This window comes from Lycium ferocissimum, chromosome 4 (assembly GCF_029784015.1).
Source record: "Lycium ferocissimum isolate CSIRO_LF1 chromosome 4, AGI_CSIRO_Lferr_CH_V1, whole genome shotgun sequence".
Taxonomy (NCBI): domain Eukaryota; kingdom Viridiplantae; phylum Streptophyta; class Magnoliopsida; order Solanales; family Solanaceae; genus Lycium; species Lycium ferocissimum.
The window spans coordinates 28,899,593-28,912,355 of NC_081345.1; the positions used below are offsets into that span (position 1 = coordinate 28,899,593).

Genomic DNA, 12,763 nt, shown 5'->3' on the forward strand with positions numbered 1-12,763 from the left:
CATCAAATGACCAAAGACCCTTGTTGTTACGTGGGATGAGTATTTTGAGTGTTGCAAATCGCACAGTAGACTATTCTTGATCTCATATGATCCCTTTGAAGTCTAGTTATGAAAGCATTGATCGGTTTGTCATGGCACATCACACCAATAGCAGTTTCTTCTCTTGCCAATTGCCATACATGTGGGGGCGTACAATGGCTAATTTAATTTAACCTTTTTTCTTTAAGGGCTTCTTAAACAATTGTTGCATCAAAAGCTAGGACATTAGGTCGGACGTGATCTTTCTCCTACAAGAAGTCGTCCACCAATTTTCGATCTGTGTTTTCTGTAGTGATGCAAGATGGAAAGTCCGTTTGTTTCCGTTTCAAATTAAGGAGAAGGGCCAAATGCTCTTTCGTGAAATTTCTTTAAAAGAATTGCTTTGGAGCAATCAATTCTTGAGCATGTGGTCTTGTCTTGCCCAAAATTCTAGGCATCAAAACAAAAATGCAGTAGTTGTTAACCACTAATCAAGGCAATGCACAAGTTAAATGCAACCATTTTCATTAAACTCCTAGGTGAATTTGCGGTCAAGGGCCAAGGAAAAAAGGCGCAGTAGCAATAACGAAATGGGTTGAGAACTATAAGGTTCAAATTTCAATCTAGACAAAAATACTAGGTGATTTCTTCCATCTGTCCTAGCGTTGGTGGACAGAGTTACCTTGTACCTGTAGCTGGTGGCGGGTGGCAGGCAGGGGCGGCTCAATAAGATCGGTGGCCTAAAGCCAACTTTAACGGGAGGCCTTATTTTTTTGCTCCGTTTGAAAAATTAACCTATAAATCTATTATAGGTAAAATTTAAGCCTTAACCTCTAGTTATAGGTCTTGAGTTTGAGTCTTAGAACAAAAAGAATTTTGATAGACAACGCTTCCCTCTCTAATCGTCGGCCTTGCGTGTCTCGAAATCGAATTAATCGAAAAATTAAATCTGGACCCAGCAACTTGAGAAAAAAAAAAGGGGGGCCCCTAAAATTTGGGGGCCTAAAGCCCCCGCTTTAGTGGCTTGGCCTTCGGAAACTGCTACGAGTGACAAGTAATTGGAATTAGTCGAGGAAAGCGTGCGAAGCCTGATCCCACACCATGGTTATAAAAAAATCAATTAAAAAAAAGCTCTCTTGTTCCTTAAGCTAATAAGCATGATTTAAGCAAAAGCTAAATATTTGCAAACTAGAAAGCATTATGAACAGCGAGTCAACAACCAAACTTGGATCCTTGTTACCTAGGGAAACAGTCATCTGTCGGACTGGGAATATTTTACAGAGACATGTAAAGAAATTACAAGGCTGCACAACGAATTCACATTTGCAATAGAGAAGCAAAATCAAACAGATAGAACAAATGGTCCAACTACATTACTTTTTCTTTTTCATTACTTCCATGTGTGGCAGCACCCCTATTGTTGAAATGGTCCACAGGTGCCCTTTTTTCCTATGGTACTATAGTTCCTATTCCTATCCCTTCATTTCCTCTTTTGGTCTATCTACAATCAAGGAAATTCATATGCTCCGCAGACAGAGCAAAGCCCTAGTCGCTCTGAACTGTATCTGTTGAGTCCCTTCTCCTTCGATGACTCGACAAACATGTGCTGATCAGTTGCGAATTCACAGCAAGCATGTAAAGGCAAAGAAGGCAGAGTCCTGCATAAGGAGTTATCAATACCAAGATTGGATAATTTCAATGTTAAATCACGAAAAAGACAAGTATACACCCTCCCTACAACTCCAACTAAATCACAACAATGTGCTACCATTGAACTAATTAAAAAGTTTTTCACACAATGTGACCACAAAGATATAGCAACAGTATAAGCAGTGAATTTCTGAATGAGCTGCCCTGAGGTGCTCCAAATTGAGGAAGCAAGACTGAAACTGATATTATTAGTATACTGGAAATTAAATAGGAGATTAAATGACTCGCCAGCATAGGCAATGGTAACACCTGACGCTATCCTTCCCAAAACTGATAGCACATAAAGAGTAACCACAACCTGGCAATGTAGGATAATTAATAACGTTCATCAATCCATTTTCAGTTAGTATCAAATATAAATATTGGTTGATCGTATAAGTTATTATAGTTCTATGATTCAGAGTATTCTTTCCTATTTGATCCCTCTGAATTCAACATTTGAAGTTACGATCGGATCTATTCGTTAAAAAGAATTGATTAAACTCATTTCTTATGTACCCATAGGTACTATATTGGACGAATCAGATTTCCGAGCAATCTATATTGAGTGACTGCCTAACTACAATTTAGTTAGATTTATTTAATCCATAATGGATTCAATCAAGTTTAGTGAGATAAGCAGAGTTGATTTTTTTTTTTTTTTTTTTTTTTTTTTTTTTTTTTTTGGTTTTAATACAGTTTCAATGAGAAACAGAAATAAGTTTTTGAGTTTCTGCATTAATTATCCTAAAGTAGTGAAGTTGGTTAAACATACAAGTACATGAAATGTATTAGTATCAGATAAAACAGGGTAAGTAGTGCCATTTGAAGATGACAGAAATCAGGACCTAGGTACAAACCCAAACACCGTTAACTTTTACACTAAGAAATTCATTAAATATATTATATAGTACATTTGAAATTTATAACCCAATTATTAGCACTTAAAGTCGTGTTCTGAAGCTTAAAACTTACTTATAAAATTGAAAACCTGGCTCGGTAACAAGGACAAGGTTAGTACCTTAATGAACAAGCGCTTATCATGTCCCGTAGTAGAAACCCGGAGAACAGACTCAGCAGCGCCGACAGTATTAGCAAGGCAGGCAAGGACGCGGTTGGCAGTGTCCTGTGAGATCTGCCATTCTAGCGGATCCACAGGAACCGAGATATTCATCTGGCGAAAGAGGAGGCCGAGAATGGCAAGGGAGCAAAGGATAACAATAAACACATCTGAAACGAGAGAGACTATACTGGAATTCCGATAAGCACAATGGTAGTAAACAAGAGTGCCGCATATGATGAGTATGAAAGGCACTGGACCACTCACATTCTTCTTCTTCCTAGTGTTTATTGTACTTGTCGATGCTCTAATCTCATCGTTGGCGTTCAATTCTTCCATGGCAGGTATTTTTTTTTTTTCTTCTTTATGCCTTAATTAGAGAGGCGCTAATATGGATGGAGGATTTATTGGTGGGTCGATCACGAAGGCTGCTTGTGAAATTCTTCAAAATCTGCGGGCTTAGTTAAGATTATGGTTGGGATTAGTTTATTCCAAGTGTTTGAATTCAAAGAGAAGCTTCTGAAGAAAACTGCCAATGTCCCTTTCATAATATAATAGTTTCCCATAATAATATTCTACTACTCAGAAACGACTAACGAGAAAATCGTTGGAAAATATTCAGGAGCGAACATGTCCTTTCCCTCATTTTTTTATCCTTTCTTGTTTACTTATTGTGGTATTATAATTATAATATCCTTTATAGAAGAGTTTACTTGTATAGACGCCTATCAAAATAATAACCAGTAAATATATATTTTTAATATATACCATATAATATACACATTTTATAGGTAATTAATATTTAATTTTTTGAGTAATTAACTAACAGTTGTAATAATATTGGCAGAGAGATCAATGGGTTAAAAGCCCTTTTTTATACTCCTATGGTCCTGCCTAACGCTCCACGGAATGATGTTGCAGCTTATAATTAGGACTTTCTCTTCATTTTAATTTTTATCTAAGCCAAAATGAATCCTTTGGTCTACGTCAATCTCATTTTGATGTGAGGGTTTAATTAGGCAGCGAGTTAAAAAGAAAAAATAAAACTTGAAGTCTTAAATATGTGTGACAAATTTATAGCAATAAACTCATGTCATTAAAGATAAATTAAGAAAAATATCTCTTTTTTTAACAAACAAAGAAAAGAAAGTGTCCCGTAAATTGAAATGTAGGAAGTCGCAGATCCAGATCACAGTAGCTTACAAACAAAGAAGCAAGTTTAAAAAAAATACAAATAAAATACCGGTCCCACAATGACCGCTATACATAGATTATCTAATATCGCAGCACCAAGGGTCGTGATCAGCAGAATCATGTGACTTGGAAAAGTACTTTTAGGCGACACATTTTTTAATTAGGGTTATAGGTCAGGGTTATAGGTCAAACTTGAATGCACCTTGATTATTCTACAGAATGCATGCAAACAAGAATAAGTACCTACTCCCTTAAGAGTAGTACTTTTTGTCCCAACCAACTGGAACCTGAACCTGAAGATTTTGTGGTTCTCCCACAACATTAATTACTAGATCAGACCCTTGGGAGTTGTTGAGAGACACAAGTGCTACCTAAAGAGAACCTAAACAACTACATGTTTGCTTTCTAAGAGGCCACGGCCCCCTGATCATCTAAAGGAAATTTACTGCACATGGATAGATCTCCAATCACTCTGTAAAGCTACAAAAACCTAAAAGAACTTCCTATTTGTTTCCTAGTTTTGGGTCTAAAAAGCAATGGCAAAAATTATGTTAAGGGGGGTATCGTGCATTGTCCCCGCTTCTACGAGGCTTATTAACAACGTGGAACACATTGCTAAATAAAACTCGGTGTCTTTTCAACTAGAAAACTATCATCGTCAAACAGTCGATGAAGAATATCCACCCTATTATACAGCCAATACAGAGGGAAAAAGAGGATAGGTGGTTTTTCTAGCAATTCAAGAGTGTTCCTGTTCACCTGCTAACAAGGAAATAAGATAATAGAGGGGTCTCTCTGCAGCTTGCCGTCATTTATATCTAGCTTCTTCATCTTTTCTTCACACCAGAATAATTGCTCCTTACTAATTCTTTCCATTCTTAGGACCCTATTCATGACTTTAACATCAATTAGGCCAAGCAACAGGTCCACATCCCCTGGCATGGTAGGCCATGATTTCTTCTTCAGGTTCTTTGTTCTCTTCCGTAGTTCCTTCAGTTTCACCTTTTTCTGCATTAGATGACTCAGAGGTTATCCAAAAAGCAACATCAAATTGTCTCGAAGTAGGCATTGCTTGACCATCTAGCAAGCCAAAACAAAATGCAAACAGCACGAGCTTGCTCGAATTAATATTAGCAACTCGGCATTACAAACAACTACTGAAAATAGAAAACGGATATCAAGTTAATGATGCCAGGTCAAACTTTCAAATAGATAAGATCAGAGGAAACCTAGAATCTCCTAAGGCAGACTTACTAACACTGACAAAACTATGGGTTTGTCAGTGGCCAACACGTCCTCGGTTTTTATTATTTAAGAATATTTCGCTAAAACAATCTTTTACTTGCGTATTAATTTATGGTTCAGAAAACCTGTTTGGAGGGAACTTGTTGCAAAAATAGTAAAACATCCACGGGTGGTGGTATGTGCTAAAAGAGAGAAGAGAATAGAGCCTTTCAAATAGTATGAGAGAGACAAGAGAAAGAATTAAGTCAAGAATTTTGATTAGACAGATTCGAAAGCAAAACCTCATTGACTGATGGTATTACCCGTCTTTTCATCTCAAGTGAAAAATCTGAGAAACAAGTTCGAAGCCTTCCCTAAATCTGCTCAAGTTTGGATATTTTCTGAGTGGATTTCAACTATTTTATGCAAACACGCGTATTTTCAAATGAGGAACACTGATGGCAGAATCGAAATTTTGCCGAACAAGAGGTTCCCCACTCTTCTTTGATCCGTCTTAGGACGGAGTGGAAGCCTCGACCCGAGCGGAAGTGCGATGTGTCTGGAAACTCGAGATCGTTCTTTTTTAGGGAGTCGGAGAGGATCGAAGAGGCAGCAAAACAGGAACTTTCGATCAGGGAGAGGTATAGCTCTTAATGGGCATGTAGCCGTAGGCGGGAACTCTTCTTTTTATCTTATTCTTTGGTCAGGCTGGTAATCCCAACCAAATAAGCAATCGCAATCGCTACAAGCAACCTATTTCGTATTTTCTATATTTCCTGGAGTATGAAAAGGAAAAAAATCTTGAAATTCTTCTTCTTCTTCTTCTTTTTTTTTTTTTTTAATGACATGGGAATCGCAGCCGCTACCCTTCGGGTGCACACAAGGTAAACCCAACTCCTGTGTAATAGCTCGCAAACCACACAAGAGAGATAACCCGCACTAGGCAAGCCGCGTGCGACGAGCGCGACCCGGAAGGCAAATCCCCCGCTGTCGTAGGTGGGGGGTTTCGAACCTGAGACCTCCATTATGAAAGCCCCATGCTCAACCAACTGAGCCACCCTTGCGGGTAATCTTGAAATTCTTCTATACCAAACACAAACCATATTTCCTCATAAAATATAGAGTGACAAAAGTAATGTATAGGCACAAGGATGGTTCAACAGAGGATATCAAACAAAGCCTTACCTTTTCAAGAGAACATTGAATCTGATGAACGGGGGTTGCCATCTGGTTCTGACTTCCGAAAAGATTGCGTACACTACTAGCCTTCTTATCCATCTTCACCAATAGACGAAAAGTAAGGATTGAACTTTCAATCACTTTAAGTAGCTCTGGAGCAAGAACTGGCAACTCATCATCTTCCAATTTCTTTTGATCAGAACCTAAACTTGAGACATTAGATTTCTTAGCCAGATCAAGAGGAAATCAACCTTACAAGCTCCAATACATCAATGTTCATTTATGCATTAAATACAATGCAAACTTTTGCAGAGTAGATAGCCTTAACAAGTCCAAGTCATTCGCAAGGAAAAAGAAAGTCTCTTGTCATTAGGAAAATAAATGAAAACATCTAATAGGAAATCAATCATAATCAAATATCAGCACTACCTTGGACTTTAGGAACCTGAAGTAGCATAGGCAATGCATTTCTCATGCGAGCATAAATTTCAGGCCTTGTACCCGGTTCAAAAGGTTCAGTTTCAATAAATCGTTGTAACAAGACCAGGAACTGCTGAAATTGCTGAGCGCTGTGATTATAGGAGATGGAACTATCAGGTTGGCAAGAAATTTTCTGACTCAATTGCGTGTGTTGACAGTGAAGAACTTCCCAGGTCAAGCATAACTGAGCTACATAAGCGGTTTCAAGATCTTGATGCAGGTCAGCCACAGGCTGGTGCAAGTGCTCAGTTTCATCTTGAGATTCATCCATTTTTTTCAAGGATAGGCACCGAAAGGGGGATACAAGCTTTTTGGATGCAGATCTTGGACTTGGAGAAGAAGTAGATGGAGTATGCAAACCTGGAAAATCCTAAACTTTGTTAACCACTTAGAAATTTGGAACTCTCGAAGCTTTAAATCAGCTCTGTTTTAGAGATGCTACCAAACAACAGAAAACTTATTAAAGCACCATTATAGCCAGAGTACAGAACATGATAAATGAGAATTAAAATATAAATAAACTAGCATGCCAGGAAACACAACAAGCAACCACGTAAGGGAATTTTCCTAAAAGTTCATCTAGAGGGAAAATAAAATAGAAACATAGATTCAAGTGCTCAAGATAAGCAAAAACTGATTCTTTGCACACCGAGAATCTGGCCCCATGCATTTGCCTAAATATTTAGGTCTAGAGCAAAGTTGCTTGAATTTGCCAGATTTCTAATGGCTCGAGGAACAAAACTTGTCTCCAATAACTATAAAAAATGTCTCAATCTTTGATCCAAAAAAAGTCATCACTACAGTCTGTTCTTTTTAAGGCTCGCCTTTAAAGAATGAGCGTCTCATTTCTAAGTGCCTTTAACATGACATTCTGTTGTGAATTCACAATACTAAACAGTTTTTTATTTTGTAAATCTACTTAAAATATTTGTTTCAGGAAACTGTTTGAGTTAATTTTAAATTCAAAGATAAGGTAAAGCAAATAATCAATTTACCAGTTCAATTGAAAGGAATGATTCTATTGGCAAATTTAATTGAACTTGTCAATTGAGTCTTCCATTGAAACAGCAAGTAGAGTGTTTGGTGGGAATGGTTCATCGATTGTTCTCTCGAAAATTGTATTTTTACAAATGCCCCATTCTTTTGCTGTTATGACAATAAACCTTGATTTGAGTTCTAAAACACAAATATGTCAGCAAGATGGCAGCTTAACATTTGCATTTCTCCATATCATTATCATTCTTAGTAAATAGAAGTCAATGTCTCAATGAAGGGTAATTCTAATTTCCTTCTGAAGCTTGTGCAAAACGAAGAAGTCTCTATTGTTCAAGAGGCAGTATTAGCTGAATCTTGGCTCTTGGGAGGGTGAACACTGAGGAACCTATGCACAAGATGGAATTTTAAATATAGCTCCGCGTTGCCTCTATAGATAAGTGAATTCTTCTATTTTGCCTTCTTTTTTTTTTCTTCTGACAAGGACTTTGCTCTATTCTACTCTAATACTTCCTATTACTTTGTTATATTTTGAATGCCTTAGCTAAGATACCTCCTCTACATTCTTGATAGCCCATCTTTGTCTTAGTAGTCTTTCAAAGGCACGCCTGGGTCCCCTTCCCATTACTTAGAAAAAGTGAGCCACCGGTACAAGATATTATCATTACCATCTGAACAATTAGACATCTAACTCCTAAATGCAACAACTTAATTGCAAGAGCATGCTCTACCAGCTATATTTGAATGATTTAAATTCTATATACTCCACTAACTATAGAAATTCCCAGGGAATTCGTTAGAGGAATGTTTCCCCAAAAAAAATTGTTAGTTCTTGCATATCCGATTATCCGTACTGTTTTCCACATTAGTACCAATCATTAGTGTGATTATCCGCTCTCATTGCGCTTCTTTTAATCGCCCACCAAGAATTGTAAAATCATCATTTAAGGAAAATATTTCTTTGATAATATCTTGAGCCAAGGGTCTATCAGAAACAGCCTCTCTATCTCTGCGAGGTAGGGGTAAGGTCTGTGTACACTCTACCCTCCCCAGACCCCACATTAAACTGAGTATGTTGTTGTTGTATTTCTTTGATATTATCATATATTACTAGACTTTTTTCTAAATTGTAAAGATGGTTCCAGTTTCAAATCTGGAGCCAATAGTACAAAGCAACAAACCAAAGTTTATTTCGCGAAGGAAAGCAAAACAGAGTCTGGAACTATTACCAAATTCACGCAGCTGCTGAGCATGTAGGCGGTCATAAAACAGCATTTGTTCAGAGTATTTATCGTAAACGGCATTGAACCCAGACCAAAACTGTCGTCCTTCTGCTTCAACATCCCTCCAATCACTCGGATTCATGTTCGCCTGTTCTTCTTCATCATCTGCTTCTTCATCTTCTGGAGTTGACTCTTCAGGAATTAATACCATAAAACTGTTTCTTCTCAGTTCCTTCAACCTCCTCTTTACCTCATTCGTTATGAAATCATCGTCATCGTCTTCTAGTTCAGCATTAGTCGAATCAACATCAGCTGATTTTCCCACATTACCATTCTCATTCTTTTGCTCTCCTGGAAGCGGAACAGGTTTGTCCTCCGTATCCGTCCCTGGTTCCGGTTTATGAGCCTTTCTGAACTTCTTCACTTTGAAGAAATCCATTACGAAACAAACAACTTCCTTTTTTTGGATAAATGTGGTGTCTGGGCTAGCTTGCGCGCAAAACAAACAACTTCCTTATCAATGTCTAGGCAATCACGTGTTTTATTAGTCCGTTGAAATTAGAAATCTCGCTTAGCTAACCGCAAAAAGATTGATTTGCTCTTCTCAACAACCCCGAAATGCAGCAGAAACAACACCAGAAAGCAAAAGATCTCCAGTTTACATGCTTTCAGCAAACTTGAGAGTACTCAATCAGATCCATAATCTAATTTAACCCCATTTTAAATCTGTGTAACCTCAGATTCCACAGCAATGATCTAGCTTCAGGTGTAAAATGCCCAATAAACTCCCAACAACATACAGCATCTGCACACTTTTGTAATTAGAAAACTGAAAATAACACTTCAAACTCATAGAGTCCACTAAAACTAAAAATAATCATATCAACTTATATCTCAAAATTTGGGGGAAATCATTAAAAAGAGAAAAAAAAAAAAAGGTACACTTACAGATTTATGTGAAGTACACAAAGCTAAGTCACTTGTAAGTACAGTAGAAACCCTAGAATCGTAGTTAACAAAAGAGAATGAAGTAAGCCGAATAAAATAGGGTTCAAAAAAGGGCAACAAAAACAATGGGTGTTTGAGTGCGGTTTTACTGATACATTAATGTGATTTATGCAGAAAAATGCAGTAATGTTTTCATCGATAATGTGTTGTTGTTACGCGTTACGATGCTGAGCCAAAAAAAAAAAAGGAAAAATAGTTAATGGAGAGAAAGGACAAAAAGGCAAAGTTTTGATTCTCCTTTTTTGGACAGTGAAACAGTAATACATAAGATTAATGTGAGGGATTGGATTTGATGAAAGACGAAATGAGATTTGGATTTAAGTAAAGTAAAGAGATGGGGTCACGATTTCCTAGAGGAAACAGTTTGCATGGGGTTAAGGCTTTTTCGTACAGAGAATATTGTCAGAATCACTGTCACCCAGAAAGCCGCGAAAACGAAGAAAAGTTTTGACTTGACTTTGGCTTTGATTTACGTAATCCGCCCCAAAAGTTGCCAATACTGTTGATTTAACCACCCTTTCTTCTTAATCCCTCATTCACTTTTGACTGTGCACTTTACACACTAAATAATAAATAAAGTATTTAATTTATCATGATATTTATATTAATTGGTGTTATTTTTAATGAATATGAAAGATGATTTGAAATAAATAATTAATACTATAGGTAAAATAGAAAAAAAAATATCTTCTCTTGATATGATAAAATTAACGAGTAAAAGTAAAATCTATTTTTAAAATACTGAATAAGTAAAAGTGAACGGAGGGAGTATTTATAATACAAAACCCGTGTATTTTGTAATGCACTCCCTCCGTTCAAATTGTTTGTTTTACAGTTCTTTTTAGTCCGTTAAAAAAATGTTTTTTCCTTTTTTTTGGTGACTAATTAGTTTCAACTTTTCACCTGTCATGTTTAAGACTATAAGATTAAAAAACATTTTTATACATTCTACGTATTTTTAGTTTATGATCACAATATTTAAAAATCTTGTTTATTTTCTTAAACTCCATATCAAGTTAAAACTAAACAAATTAAAACGGAGAGAGTAATAAACTTCTGGACACTGCCTTAAAAAATAGATTTTCATGCCTCAGGAGTTCATCTTCTTATACAAGGTAAAAGGATTTGCTTGAATTTTATAAAGTACTAAGAGAGAATTGGACATCCAACTTGAGAGAATTGTATATCAAATTTAAGAAGTTGATACTTATAGAATCTTTTACAGCGTACAGATATGTTGAGAATAGTAAAATACATATGTTCCTCGTCATGTGAAACCACCTAAAATGGAGTGTGGGGGATATTTTTATAGTTATTCTGGGGCATTTAGCACCCTAGTTAAAGTTTTGTCACAAGCTACCTGTGTATTTTATGAAAGGAAATCGCCTACCTTAAAAATAGTTTGGAGGTATGATGTACAATGGGAACTGGGCGTATTGAGCTTGCAAAAGATGCCTATTGTGTTGCTAATTGCTATTGTGTGAAGTTTATTAGTCCTTCCGTTTACTTTTACTTAGCACTATTTTCTTTATAGATTTTCGTTTTTTACTTTAATTTTCACGTATCAAGGTAAGACAAAAAAAATTCTTGTTTTACCCTTAGCATTTATTACTCATTTCAAATTATTTTTCCAACTCCAATACAACTATACACCATTTAATAGGGGTATTGTGGTAAAATACCTATATTAATCATTGTTTCTTAAACAACGTGAAAAGTCAAAATGTGACAAGTAAAAGTGAACGGAGGGAGTACTATTCAAATCGTACTTCCTCCGTTTACTTTTACTTGTCCATTTTGGATTTTTCACGTTTTTAAGAAAATAATAAATGAAGCACATAATTTATCAATTTACCCATATTAATTGGTGCATATTTTTATTGGATTTGAAAAAATGATTTGAAGTGGGTATTTAATACTATAGGTAAAACAGGAAGAAAAAAGTTATCTTATCTTGATATGTGAAAAATGATAAGCAAAAATAAAAATCTATTTTTGAAATAGTGGATAAGTAAAAGTGAACATAGGAAGAGGGATATTTATTTATTAAAAAGTGATTAGTTTTAAATGCTTGTAAAAAAGTGGTTGAATAAACAACAACATTTGTGCACTTTAAGACTAGTTTACCTGGAGCATTAATTGTATTTCTTACGCAGGGAGATAGATTAAACGAATCCAAGAATTTCGTGATTCACCATATGCCAAGAGTTCTCATGATCTCTCGTAATGACAATTTGAATTGTTATTTCCTTGTGCGGTAACATTACCCGTGCATTTATTACTAGTTTGATACTTCCTCCGGATCAAACTTGAATCCTCTCTAATGCAATCCAGAAAGTACCTCAAAGGGAAATGGATAAAAATTTATTAAATTGTACTCCCTCCGGATCAAAAAGAGTGTCCACTTAGCTATTTGCACACCCTTTAAGAAAACACTAATTCCTAAAAAAAATAAGTAATTTAACTAAATTGTCTTTAATGAAATAGGGGCAAATCTGAAAAAGTAAAGTTAATTCTTTCTTAATTTGATAAGTGAATATTCTTTTTTACCCAAAAAAAAAAAGCTAAGTGGACACTCTTTTCTATCCGAGGGAGTATAATTTAATAAACTTTTATCCATTTCCCTTTGAGGTACTTTCTGAATTGCATTAGAGAGGATTCAAGTTAGATTTTTTTTTTAATTAATTTTAGTTTG

The 12,763-nt window shown here is 36.0% G+C and overlaps 2 protein-coding genes across 2 annotated transcripts; both read right to left on the reverse strand.

The window, feature by feature from the left end:
* Positions 1-1,230: 1,230 nt before the first annotated feature.
* LOC132054543 (reticulon-like protein B22) lies at positions 1,231-3,119 on the reverse strand. The gene is made up of 3 exons (XM_059446529.1): positions 2,729-3,119; positions 1,957-2,026; positions 1,231-1,676 (listed from the first exon to the last, which is right to left on the reverse strand). Exons 1-3 carry the CDS (start codon positions 3,104-3,106, stop codon positions 1,564-1,566), a joined length of 561 nt encoding a protein of 186 aa, XP_059302512.1. The 5' UTR covers positions 3,107-3,119; the 3' UTR covers positions 1,231-1,563.
* A 1,017-nt stretch (positions 3,120-4,136) lies between these two features.
* LOC132052136 (uncharacterized) lies at positions 4,137-10,476 on the reverse strand. The gene is made up of 5 exons (XM_059443516.1): positions 10,009-10,476; positions 9,067-9,865; positions 6,794-7,204; positions 6,371-6,567; positions 4,137-4,969 (listed from the first exon to the last, which is right to left on the reverse strand). Exons 2-5 carry the CDS (start codon positions 9,497-9,499, stop codon positions 4,724-4,726), a joined length of 1,287 nt encoding a protein of 428 aa, XP_059299499.1. The 5' UTR covers positions 9,500-9,865; positions 10,009-10,476; the 3' UTR covers positions 4,137-4,723.
* Between the last annotated feature and the right edge of the window lie 2,287 nt (positions 10,477-12,763).